Source organism: Erpetoichthys calabaricus, chromosome 9 (genome assembly GCF_900747795.2).
Source record: "Erpetoichthys calabaricus chromosome 9, fErpCal1.3, whole genome shotgun sequence".
NCBI lineage: Eukaryota > Metazoa > Chordata > Cladistia > Polypteriformes > Polypteridae > Erpetoichthys > Erpetoichthys calabaricus.
This window is the reverse complement of record NC_041402.2, coordinates 107,506,191-107,519,844: the sequence shown is the minus strand read 5'-3', so window position 1 is coordinate 107,519,844 and position 13,654 is coordinate 107,506,191. Positions and strand designations below refer to the sequence as shown.

Sequence of the window (13,654 nt, the reverse complement as noted above, 5' to 3'; positions counted from 1 at the left end):
CTCTGCCCTCTCTTCGTCTTCTTGATCTCCAATGTCATCCTACAGAGCACCATCCTATGCTTCTTAACTACACTTTCCCCTGCCACCACTTTGCAGTCATCAATCTCCTTCAGATTGACTCTTCTGCATAGGAAGTAATCTACCTATGTGCATCTTCCTCCACTCTTGTACGTCACCCTATGTTCCTCCCTCTTCTTAAAATACATATTTATTGATTCTTCTGCATGGGAAGTAATCTACCTATGTGCATCTTCCTCCACTCTTGTACGTCACCCTATGTTCCTCCCTCTTCTTAAAATACATATTTACCACAGCCATGTCCATCCTTTTGGCAAAATCCACTATCATCTGACCTTCTTCATTCCTCTCCTTGACTCCAAACCTACCCATCACCTCCTTGTCTTCTCTGTTCACTTCACCAACATGTCCATTGAAATCTGCTTCAATTACCACTTTCCACCCCTTGGGTACACTGTTCATCACTTCATCCAACTCACTCCAAAAATCTCCTTTCTCATCCATCGTATTGCAGGGCATATGCACTAACAACATTCATCATCACACCTCTAATTTCCAGCTTCACAATCATTACTCTGTCTGACACTCTTTTCATATCCAAAACACTCTTGACATACTGTTCCTTCAGAATAACCCCTACCCCTACCCCATTTCTTCTTCCATCTACACCATGATAGAACAATTTGAATCCACCTCTGATCCACCTGGCCTTACTCCCCTTCCATTTAGTCTCTTGCACTCACAATATATCAACCTTCCTTCTCTTCATCATATCTGCTAACTCTATCCCCTTACTAGTCATACTGCCAATATTCAAAGTTCCTACCCTCAGTTCCACTCTCTTTACCTTCCTCCTCTCCTCTTTCTTCCGGACACATCTCCCCCCTCTTCTTCCCCTTCTTCAGCCAACAGTATCCCAATTTCTGCCAGCACCCTGTTGGCTAATAGTACTGGTGGCGGTCGTTGTTAACCTAGGGCTCGACCAATCCGGTATGGAAATGTGTATTGTTGTCCGCATATTGATTTGACAAAATTTTACACCGGATGCCCATCGTGTCGTAACCCTCCCCATTTACCCGGGCTTGGGACCAGCTCAAATAAACACACTGGCTTGTGCATGCCCTATGGCTGGGTTACATTTCAATTTTTGAGCAAAGTTCATAAATAGACAAAGGTGTACACTATTTAACCTTCACTTTGTCTGTTTGTGGTTCAGACATATAAAGGCCTTAAATACCTCAGCCTGATGATGAAGCATTAACTTCTTAGATCATGTCATTTGGCTCCTCTTCCAGTTTGGATTTTGTATGTTTTGTAAGTCTTTACAGCTTTTCATTTTTTCTTCTTTTGTTGTTCTTTTCACTTATTTGGATTTCCATTTTGTGTTTTGATTCTTGATTAGTTTGAATACCATAAAGGTAATTTGTTTTTTGCTTATCTTGAGCTAGGGATGTTGAGGTTCCCCTTTCACATTTGGTATTTATAGGCATTGGTTTGTTCAAGGTTGCAGGCCTTAGACCTGCCTTTTAGTTTTAGAGCCAGGCTTGTAAGGAGTTTTAGGCCTAGTTTGGTATTGAATCCTATCTTGAATTTTATTGACCAATTTTACAACACTCTGCAAGGCTACAGTACTGTATATTTAAGAGTATGTGAGTGTTTCACACACTATTTTAAGCTGCTTTATTTTTGTGTAATGTCAGCTGCTGTGTACTAATGGAAAATTACTTTAGTTCTTCCATTCAATTTAGGAGATAACAATTTTCTTTTTTATGTAAAATTAATTCAGTTTTAGATTCTTTAATTATCATTGTTTGTTAATATTGTTTATTTTAATTATGTGTCTAATTATGCATTTTATGTCAGTTTTGTTTATTATATAGTTTCTATGTGTTTACATTTGTTCCGTCATGTCCCTTGTGTCTTGTGGGTGATTCCCCATTGGCTCATAGAAATTGCAGTCCTTCTATAGTTCATTCAGATGTGCTATGTTGGAATAGAGATTTCACTTTTGGAAGCATTACCTTTGTTTGATTTTCTTGGTCAGTCTTTATGTTTACATTTACTTTTGTTGTAGAACTTTGTTCCGTTTTTTTATATCTTTTAAAATATTTTGTTTCTTTAAGCTATTTTGTTAATAAACCATTATTTTATAAATATTCTGGTGGGGCATGTCTCTGTACAAGCCGGTGTTTCACGTTGTCCCTTTTTTAAAATATAGTTTGAAGTATTTTGTGGTTCTCTTCTGAATTATGAATTTTAAAAGCTCCTTCTCCATTTTGAGTCCTAGTCAGGCCTCAGACTAGAGTTTGAAATTACATACAGTATCAGTCTGAGAACTAAAGTTAGCAGTGTACTGTATTGCAGTGTTGCTTGTTTTGGCTCCTGTCATTTCAAGGCATGGAGGTAATGATTTGTCCTGGTTTCTTCTAGGCCCACACAAAGCTTTTCTCTGCTTCTAGAGGTAGGATGCTGAGCATGCTTTGTCATTCTTTCTCCGGACTTAGCTATACTCTTTGTGGTTTCACATCCAGTGATTCTCTTTTGCTAGCATAAAATATGTCTAATAAGAGTTAATCACTTAACTGTTTTTTTAATTCTTTATGTTGCTTTTATGTATATTCTGTCCTTTAGCAAGGCTCAATTTTCAACTCCATTACAGATTGAATTTTGCTTTTCTAGTCCAGCACTAGATTATTATTATCCTTGCGAGTAGAACTATCATTCTCTCTTTTGTTATAGGTCATACCCTAGGCAGTAGTGTCCCTGCTATATAGAGCAAAAGTTCAATCTTAGGCTTTCACTAAAGCAGGGAGTGATGAACTAGCCCTGACACTGGGAAAAAGGAAAGAATGGATTTTTTGCCTTTTGTTTCTTGGGCATACAGAAATCTACCTTTCTGGTTGACAATTGATGCAAAGTTTGTCCACCAAGGTTAACAAAGGTAACTGTAACTGTAAACTGTTCAAGACACCGACGTCATTAATTGAATCGCTTTAAATTATATGGCCTTCTCAGAAAGAGACTCAGATGCAGCATTTCAAAAAAAAAAAAACAGGGCAATACCACTCACTAGTCCCTAGAACTAATATTACAAGGAAATGTTCAAAGAAACATAACCACATGAGTTCATTTTTAGCTACTGCAAGAATACCTTTCGAAGCAATATATTAATTAAACCATTGTCAAATGAATAGACAAGAGTCAGAAAAAAGGTTTGGGGCAGCCTCCCGTGTACTTGGAACCCAGCTGCAAAATAGTAAATTGATTGCACAATTACGTACAAATTCGAGTCCAGAACAGAACTGATTTGGAGGAAGTAAAGATGGAGGTTTTATGGAAAGGCAGAAGATGTGACATCATTGGGGTCGGGACTGGAAGTGACATCATCGGGTTCATGCGGTATTTCTCGTAACTGGTCTGCAGAGGAAAAAGAGAAAGGATTAGTGCACTCCGCCACCTCCTGGTCTGGCATGGAATTACCCTCATTTGAGTCCTTTAGTTGCCTCCCATATGCACGTGTGTGACACCATATAATAAAATATAAATTACACACTCTCAGAATAATTCTATATTTTTATTTTGTATGGTGATATTCCTTTGGATTTTCCCAATGATGTTTTTCTATTACTTGGCAGCAATAGTCTTCATCAAGTTCATGAGAGTCCCTGTAACCCATTTTTGGCAAAGACAGCAGATACTCCTTCAAATCCTTTTTGTTTCTTCAACATCCATCTGTCCTGAACAAAAGCATTCCTCTCTGGGTAAAATTAAATGTGTCCGGCCCCTGTCGCTCCAGTGATGTATATTATCTGTCTCTTATAAATCCATTCTTATTTGGTTCTGTTTTGCAAACATTTTGGAATATAGATTTACAGTATTTATAAACAACATACATTTTTTGTAACTGTTATTATTTACTCTGTTGTCTAAAAATATGCTGTTTCCTTTCGTAATTATGTTCTTATATTATGACCATGACTTTGCACTATAATTTTGTGTTTAAGAATATACGGTATTGCTGTGATTATATTATGAGACCATGTATAGTGTGGTTTCTGTTTTGTTTCCTTGGTCTTGTTTTGTGTCATTAGCTGAAAATGACCTCCTGCGTGCATGCCTATTTATTGATTTCACAATAATAAAAATGTCTAGTAAGGCTTCTGAACAAAAATATGAAGTTACAATCAGTGAAATCAACAAAAATATTTAAATTTCTAAATACCAATAAAGCAGGACACAAGGAAGAGACAGATACTATTCATACACTGTATTATTTTTTCTCATTGCTAACAATTTTCCACAATGAGAAAGAATATAAATATAAACAAATATACAGTACTACTGTATAATAAGAATCCCATCCATTAGATCTAACACTTTTTGACCCTGTACAGAAATAATGTACATGTATCTACTACATTCATAGTTGTGCATCATCCTTAGAAATATGTTTTCAGTACAATGGTCACACCATGCTAAAGAAAGATTGTTGCCTTATTCAAAAATGCTAGCATTGTTGATGTCCCTTACATTCACAACACTTGATATGAGAGCCACACTAGAGTAGTCTTAGTTAACTAAACATTGTGTTACCCCGGGGGAGGGAGGAGGAGAGTGTGTTATGCTATCTGTGTTCATAAATAAGCAGAAATTGCAGCAATAAATAGCAAATTGCTTCTGAAGCAAAGAAAAAATCATTTTTCATGAGGTTTTTGCTTATAAGTTATGTTTAATTTGTTTACTTAATGTCATGTAAAAGGGTTTTTATTTTTTCATCATACAAGGAGAACATTAGCTTCCTATGTGCTGACAGGTGTATTTTTTTCTCCTGCAAGACCATCACAAGAGCACAGTGACGGCCTGTCGGTTTGATCCTGATAGCCAGCGTGTGGCTTCTGTTTCATCTGACAAAACAATTAAGCTATGGGATTTGGTGGCACAAAGAACAACTCTCAATATAAAAAGGTATGGATGAGTAATGCGCCAGGATCATGTGTTGAGTATAACTAAATAATGTTTCTGTTTTTTTATCTGTTCTTTTCAGTTATAAAATCTTTTTGTTTTTATTGTGTTGTTGTTCAAAGACAAGTTTACTACATAAAGTTGTGTATAAAGCAGCCTTAGTTCTGTGTTCCAGTACTTTATCACTTTCTTATACTGTCTTTGAAAAGCAAATCATAAGCTTTCAGGTATCTGACAAAAATAAAATAAACACCTACATAAGTTAAATTAATAGGGCACTGGGCTACCACAAGTGACCACAGTAACTTTGCTTTTATGAGAACTTGACAACAGTTTATCAGGACAAATTTGGTTATTTAGTGTTTTGATGGTAGAAGGCACTATCTTGGATACCATTCCACAATCTCCCATATTTGATGAACTAGGTTGAGATTTTATGTGAAACGGAGCATACAGTATAAGTTTGACGTTGTTGCACTCTACAAACCAAACATTGACATTTTCAGTCACTATCATAGGATATAAATGTTTCATTGTTGGGTGAACTGATAAATCAGAATTGCATTGTATTTATTGACGTTTGCCTTGTTGTCGAAGATAATCAGTGGAGTTAAGCAATAGTAGGAAGGTTCACCCCACACCACCATAGAATCATTCATTATTTGTTCATGCCTGTAGACTTTTTTAACATCTATCATATTCCTGTCAGCCACTACATTAAAACCACTGAGAGCTGAAGTGAATTGTGATGATCTCATTTCATTGGCACCTGTCAAAGGGTGGGACATATTAGGCAGCAAATGACAGCCAGTTCTTGAAGGTGATGTGTTGGAAGCAGGAAAAATGGACAAGTGTAACAATTTGAGTCTCTTTGACAAGGGGAAGATTGTGATGGGCAGATGACTGGGTCACAGCATCACCAACACAGCAGGTCTTGTGGGGTATCCCCAATAAGCATTGGTAAGTACCTACCAAAGGTGGACAAAGAAAGGACAAAAAGGAAACCTGCAACAGGGTCATGGGCACCCAGGGCTCATTGGTGCATGTTGGGTGCAAAGGCTAGCTCGTCTGATCCAACTCCACAGAAGAAGCTCCTATAGCAGAAATTGCTGAAAAACTTAATATAAAAAAACTTAATACTGACCATGAGAGAAATGTGCTACAACACACATTGTATAACAGCTTGCTGCCTAGCCACAGACCAGTCAGAGTTTCCATGCTGATCCTTGTCCACTGCCAAAAGTACCTACAATAGGCACATGAGTATCAAATCTGGACCATAAAATAATGGAAGAAGGTGCCCATACATGATGAATCATGTTTTCTTTTAGATCATATTGACGCCCGAGTGAGTGTGTGTCATTTACCTGGGGAAGAGATGACAGCAGGATGCACTGTGGGAAGAAGGCAAACTGGCAGAGGCAGTGTTATGATCTGGACAACGTTCTGCTGGGAAACCTTGGGTCCTGGCATTCATTTGGATGTTACTTTGACATGTATCACCTACCTAAAGACTGCTGCTGACCATGTACACCACTTCTTGGCAACAATATTCCCTGAAGTCAATGGCTTCTTTCAATAGGATAGTTCACCCTGCCACACTGCAAAAATTGTAAAGGAATGGTTTGAGGGAAAGGGCAAGGAGTTCAAGGTGTGGACTAAGACTTCAGATACTCCAAGACTCAATCTGTGTGAGCATCTGTGGGATGTTCTAAAAAAATAAGTCTGATCCATAAAGCCCCCACCTCACAACTTACAGAACACAAAGTACCTGTTGCTAACGTCTTTGTGACAGATACCACAGGACACCTTCAGAGGTCTTGTGGAGTCCATGCTGTTTTGGGAGCATGAGGGAGACCTGTACAGGTAGTTTTAATGTTGTGGCTTATCAATATATATACATACAGTATTTATCTACTTATTGAGAATACCATCCATCCATCCATCCATTGTCTCCCGCTTATCCGAGGTCGGGTCGCGGGGGCAGCAGCTTGAGCAGAGATGCCCAGACTTCCCTCTCCCCAGCCACTTCTTCTAGCTCTTCCGGGAGAATCCCAAGGCGTTCCCAGGCCAGTCGAGAGACATAGTCCCTCCAGCGTGTCCTGGGTCTTCCCCGGGGCCTCCTCCCGGTTAGACGTGCCCGGAACACCTCACCAGGGAGGCGTCCAGGAGGCATCCTGATCAGATGCCCAAGCCACCTCATCTGACTCCTCTCGATGCGGAGGAGCAGCGGCTCTACTCTGAGCCCCTCCCGGATGACTGAGCTTCTCACCCTATCTTTAAGGGAAAGCCCAGACACCCTGCGGAGGAAACTCATTTCAGCCGCTTGTATTCGCGATCTCGTTCTTTCGGTCACTACCCATAAGCTCATGACCATAGGTGAGGGTAGGAACGTAGATCGACTGGTAAATTGAGAGCTTCGCCTTGCGGCTCAGCTCCTTTTTCACCACGACAGACCGATGCAGCGCCCGCATTACTGCGGATGCCGCACCGATCCGCCTGTCGATCTCACGCTCCATTCTTCCCTCACTCGTGAACAAGACCCCGAGATACTTGAACTCCTCCACTTGGGGCAGGATCTCGCTACCAACCCTGAGAGGGCACTCCACCCTTTTCCGGTTGAGGACCATGGTCTCGGATTTGGAGGTGCTGATTCTCATCCCAGCCGCTTCACACTCGGCTGCGAACCGATCCAGAGAGAGCTGAAGATCACGGCCTGATGAAGCAAACAGGACAACATCATCTGCAAAAAGCAGTGACTCAATCCTGAGCCCACCAAACCGGACCCCCTCAACGCCCTGGCTGCGCCTAGAAATTCTGTCCATAAAAGTTATGAACAGAATCGGTGACAAAGGGCAGCCCTGGCGGAGTCCAACTCTCACTGGAAACGGGTTCGACTTACTGCCGGCAATGCGGACCAAGCTCTGGCACCGATCGTACAGGGACTGAACAGCCCTTATCAGGGGGGCCGGTACCCCATACTCTCGGAGTACCCCCCACAGGATTCCCCGAGGGACACGGTCGAATGCCTTTTCCAAGTCCACAAAACAAATGTAGACTGGTTGGGCAAACTCCCATGCACCCTCCAGGACCCTGCTAAGGGTATAGAGCTGGTCCACTGTTCCGCGACCAGGACGAAAACCACACTGTTCCTCCTGGATCCGAGGCTCGACTATCCGACGGACCCTCCTCTCCAGGACCCCTGAATAGACTTTTCCAGGGAGGCTGAGGAGTGTGATCCCTCTGTAGTTGGAACACACCCTCCGATCCCCCTTCTTAAAGAGGGGGACCACCACCCCGGTCTGCCAATCCAGAGGCACTGTCCCTGATGTCCATGCGATGTTGCAGAGGCGTGTCAGCCAAGACAGTCCTACAACATCCAGAGCCTTGAGGAACTCCGGGCGTATCTCATCTATCCCCGGTGCCCTGCCACCAAGGAGTTTTTTGACCACCTCGGTGACCTCAGTCCCAGAGATGGGGGAGCCCACCTCTGAGTCCCCAGGCTCTGCTTCCTCATTGGAAGGCATGTTAATGGGATTGAGGAGATCTTCGAAGTACTCCCCCCACCGACCCACAACGTCCCGAGTCGAGGTCAGCAGCGCACCATCCCCACCATATACAGTGTTGACACTGCACTGCTTCCCCTTCCTGAGACGCCGGATGGTGGACCAGAATCTCCTCGAAGCCGTCCGAAAGTCGTTCTCCATGGCCTCTCCAAACTCCTCCCACGCCCGAGTTTTTGCCTCAGTAACCACCAAAGCCGCATTCCGCTTGGCCTGCCGGTACCTATCAGCTGCCTCCAGAGTCCCACAGGACAAAAGGGTCCTGTAGGACTCCTTCTTCAGCTTGACGGCATCCCTCACCGCCGGTGTCCACCAACGGGTTCGGGGATTGCCGCCACGACAGGCACCGACCACCTTACGGCCACAGCTCCGGTCAGCTGCCTCAACAATAGAGGCACGGAACATGGCCCATTCGGACTGAATGTCCCCCACCTCCCTCGGGATGTGGTCGAAGTTCTGCCGGAGGTGGGAGTTGAAGCTACGTCTGACAGGGGGCTCTGCCAGACGTTCCCAGCAGACCCTCACAACACGTTTGGGCCTACCAGGCCTGACTGGCATCCTCCCCCACCATCGAAGCCAACTCACCACCAGGTGGTGATCAGTTGACACCTCCGCCCCTCTCTTCACCCGAGTGTCCAAGACATGTGGCCGCAAGTCCGGTGACATGACCACAAAGTCGATCATCGAACTGAGGCCTAGGGTGTCCTGGTGCCAAGTGCACATATGAACACCCCTATGCTTGAACATGGTGTTCGTTATGGACAATCCGTGACGAGCACAGAAGTCCAATAACAAAACACCACTCGGGTTCAGATCGGGGGGGCCATTCCTCCCAAACACGCCCTTCCAGGTCTCACTGTCATTGCCCACATGAGCATTGAAGTCTCCCAGCAGAACGAGGGAGTCCCCAGAAGGTATGCCCTCTAGCACCCCCTCCAGGGACTCCAAAAAGGGTGGGTACTCCGAACTGCTGTTTGGTGCATACGCACAAACAACAGTTAGGACCCGTCCCCCCACCCGAAGGCGAAGGGAGGCTACCCTCTCGTCTACTGGGGTAAACCCCAATGTACAGGCTCCAAGTTGGGGGCAATAAGTATGCCCACACCCGCTCGGCACCTCTCACCGGGGGCAACTCCAGAGTGGTACAGAGTCCAGCCCCTCTCAAGGAGATTGGTTCCAGAGTCCAAGCTGTGCGTCGAGGTGAGTCCGACTATATCTAGCCGGAAACCTCTCAACTTCGCGCACTAGCTCAGGCTCCTTCCCCTTCAGAGAGGTGACATTCCACGTCCCAAGAGCCAGCTTCTGTAGCCGAGGATCGGACCGCCAAGGTCCCCGCCTTCGGCCACCACCCAACTCACACTGCACCCGATCTCCTTGGCCCCTCCCATAGGTGGTGAGCCCATGGGAAGGGGGACCCACGTTGCCTCTTCGGGCTGTGCCCGGCCGAGCCCCATGGGTGCAGGCCCGGCCACCAGGCTCTCGCCATCGAGCCCCACCTCCAGGCCTGGCTCCAGAGTGGGACCCCGGTGACCCGCGTCCGGGCAAGGGAAAACGCCGTCCAAAATTGTTTTTCTTCATAGGAGGTTTGTTTAACCGCTCTTTGTCTCATCCCTCACCTAGGACCAGTTTGCCTTGGGTGGCCCTACCAGGGGCATAAAGCCCCGGACAACAGAGCTCCTAGGATCATTGGGACACGCAAACCCCTCCACCACGATAAGGTGGCGGTTAAAGGAGAATACATTGAATGAATATGACAGTGTTATATCTGTGAAGGTGTTCAGTCAGATTCCAGACATTCTAACTGCCAAGAGCTCAAAGTAGATAAAAAAAACCCAAAAACTTCCAGGACCCACAATACAGGTTGAGCTTCCAGGTATTCAAACATATACTTAAGTTAGTTTCATGGATTTAAAAATATTATAATTCTGTGCTATTTATTATATTTTTCTTTTTCTCCTTTGTCTTTAGCACTACAATTCTCCATTTCTTCTCTGTTATTCTTTCTGCTCAATTCATATTTGCTTCTTTTATTTTTTATGTTGTTCATTTCAATTTTCTTGCAATGCTGTTTTTCAATTTACTGGTTTACGTTTCTTGGCGCCCTTGATGACACTTTACTTCCAGGATAACTATGGCATGTTCATTATCCTTCAATCGTTGAAAATCTTTCCAAAACATTCTTTTTCTTGGTGTTAGTTAGCTTTTGATCAATCAGGCATAGCCTAAAGAGTTTTTGTCCCTTTTTTGTCCCCTACCTGTGCATTTTGCCCATCCATATCACCTGCTTTCTGATTTTGACTGGTGCACATACCTTGCGTTATCATTCTTTACTACTTCTTGTTATTTTTATCATTGTTAATAATAAAAATATGGTAACACATAGTTTTGACTTTTATTTTTGAACTTGTGCCTAATTTATAGCTATCATATAATTTTATCACCTCGTCAAGTTTTGGTTTTGCCTTGCCCTTGATGCTGTTGGACTCAAGTCCCCATGACTCTGAATTGGGATTAATCAGGTTTTATAATAGAGGAGTGGATAAATGTTCTAGTATATTACCTTGATAATGTTGTAAATGTTTTTATTAATTACCATCCCGTTAATATCATTCCCTTCTGTATCAATGAACCCGGGTTCATCTATTGACTTCCTGCAGGTGGTGTATTTCCTCGAATGCCGGCACTTTCTGCCCTCCTCTGGTGCTGCCCTCTCTTATTTATGGGTCTCATTAGGCCTCTGGGTCAGGTTTAGGGATGGGAATTGATAAGATTTTCACGATTCCGATTCCATTTTCGATTCTGTTTAACAATTCGATTCTTTATCGATTCTCCTATCGATTTTTATTTTTAAAAAAGGAGAACACACAGGTCGATTAACTTAGAACTTTGTTTTATATCTTATCTTTGAACAAGATAGAAATTTAGGAGTAGCATGACCTTACAAACCCAACAGTGAGATCTTAAGAGATCCACAGCCTACGGCTCCTCGATGGGGTGCCATGGGGTCCCCAGAAAAAAATGTGTAAATGTAAAATAATAATAAAATAAATATTCTTCTGTAGCAATAACAAAGTATAACATAAATTATTCTGTGGCAATTACACAAGAATGTCCAGTAACATTTACACTCTCCTTTTTAAAAGTATATATGAGCTGAGCACTCAAAAATAAAACTACATCAGCCAGCAACAAATACAATCAACTCAAGTCCAATGGAACTGTGCACAGTGCAATTCTGCAACCATCAACTATTTTGACAGCTACATCCATGTTGGCCGCATTATCAACAGTGGCTGCCACAACCATGTCTTTGATACCATACTCCTCCAAGATCTCATCAGTCTCCTCTGCTACAGCTGTCCCTGTCTGTGCCTGGTACACTGGTTTGGTTTTGAGGACTTTTTCTTGAGCCTGGCCATTCCTGACATAATGCAGCGTTACTGTGAGGTAATGATCTTGACTAAAACTTGCCCATCCATCTGCAGTGACGGCTGCCTTCAACACGTTTCAGCTCAGAAATGGAAACGGATGAAACATCTGGTAAGAGGAGAACACGCAAATTTGACATTCCATGACTTAGCCTACAATTAAACACATTCACTTACCGAAAATCGGGGGCATCTACTGTGGCAAATGGGTGCAAGCCTTTTACCACAAACTTAGTCACTGCTCGGTGACATTCGTCTATCCTGGCCTGTGTCATTTTACTTTTCCTCGCCTCTGTGAAAGGAGAAGCTACCGGTAGACTGCAGCGAGAACTGCCAGCATCTGAGACAGCCAGACTCTGTCTGTCTCTCTCGTCATGGTCATCTAAATGCAATGCACAATAATAGCAGGTTTTGCAATAAGGCAAATCGTGCTAACATAATATGCAATGTTAGTTGATTAGTTACCTGCCGTATTAACGGGAGAGGACCTGCAAACGTTACCGCTGCTGCTGGGTTGAGATTCACTAGTCCGGAGCGGATCAAAAACACAACATTCATTTAAGGTTATCGCGTGTTTTGTGTGCAAATGCTTTTGCATATTCGTAGTGTTTCCTCCCTTTGATTAAATATCTACTTTGCAAGTATTGCAAGGTGCCCTGTTGTCATCCTTTCTCGTAAAGTATAACCAAACTTTTGAGCATTTGTGCCGCTTAGGCGCCATGTTTCCTGCTGGGTAAATGACGCTACGCAACGCAGTGACGTCATTCGAGGCGACTGGAATCGATAGGGGAATCGTTTGCAAAAATGGCAAGCAATTCCAAGGAATTGAAACAGTGGGAACCGGTTCTCAACAAGAACCGGTTTTCGATGCCCATCCCTAGTCAGGTTATCCTTCCAAAGCAGTGCATAGGTTTGACTGCCCCTGAGACAATCTTGTTAAATACTCAGCTAAGACACCAAACTCTCCTTGTGTCTTCCTTTTGGCTACCTATTTCCTCTTGATGTTCACTATTGTTGATCAAAAACAAAATAAGAGGCACTTAAGAGTTCTATTCACAGACAGAATACAAGCATTACACTTATTTCCAGAAGTGTATGACAAGTCAGCAATATTTAGATAAAACAAATTATTCCACAGTTGATGAGCTCAGAAAAAAAAAAAAACTTGGATAGCTGGAGTAGAGCTGAACTTTACTTGTCTCAAGGTGTTAGTGGCCAAGGTGGATCTGGTGGTTAATTTACTGAAAACAGTTTAGATGTTTAAGGGAAGCTTATTCTCGTTTTGAGTAAGAAGTAAAAAACATCTTCATCATTGTATGACTGGAGATAGGAAGTACAATTGGTAGGGATGTCTAAACAGAAATTTTGAAGGAACTAATGGCAAGACTAGAAACTCACGATAATCAAGAGTAAAGTTTTGCGTGCATATTTAGATCAGGACAAGAGTTTTGACCTGGAACCTTGATGAAAGAGTAGATTAATGGAATGAATGAAATGAAGGAGTATTGCAAATGTAGTTAGTAACAGGAAACAGTGTTTCAGATGACTTGGAGACATTTGGCAATGTCCCCTTTAGCAGGCACCTGCTGCTGTTCAGTACTGTTTTATTGTCAAAGATTATCTGTTGTGATAAGTAGCCCGGACACAGACAGACGGACACCATATTAAAGTCCACCACACGTT

At 43.0% G+C, this 13,654-nt stretch overlaps 1 protein-coding gene across 1 annotated transcript in view; it reads left to right on the top strand.

The window, feature by feature from the left end:
- The window catches only part of LOC114657611 (WD repeat-containing protein 88-like), a 110,459-nt gene that overhangs the window by 56,456 nt on the left and 40,349 nt on the right, over positions 1-13,654 (top strand). Inside the window, exon 6 of the mRNA XM_051931546.1 lies at positions 4,854-4,983. Coding sequence (XP_051787506.1) covers positions 4,854-4,983 — 130 coding nt within the window. The remainder of the gene's footprint in view (positions 1-4,853; positions 4,984-13,654) is intronic.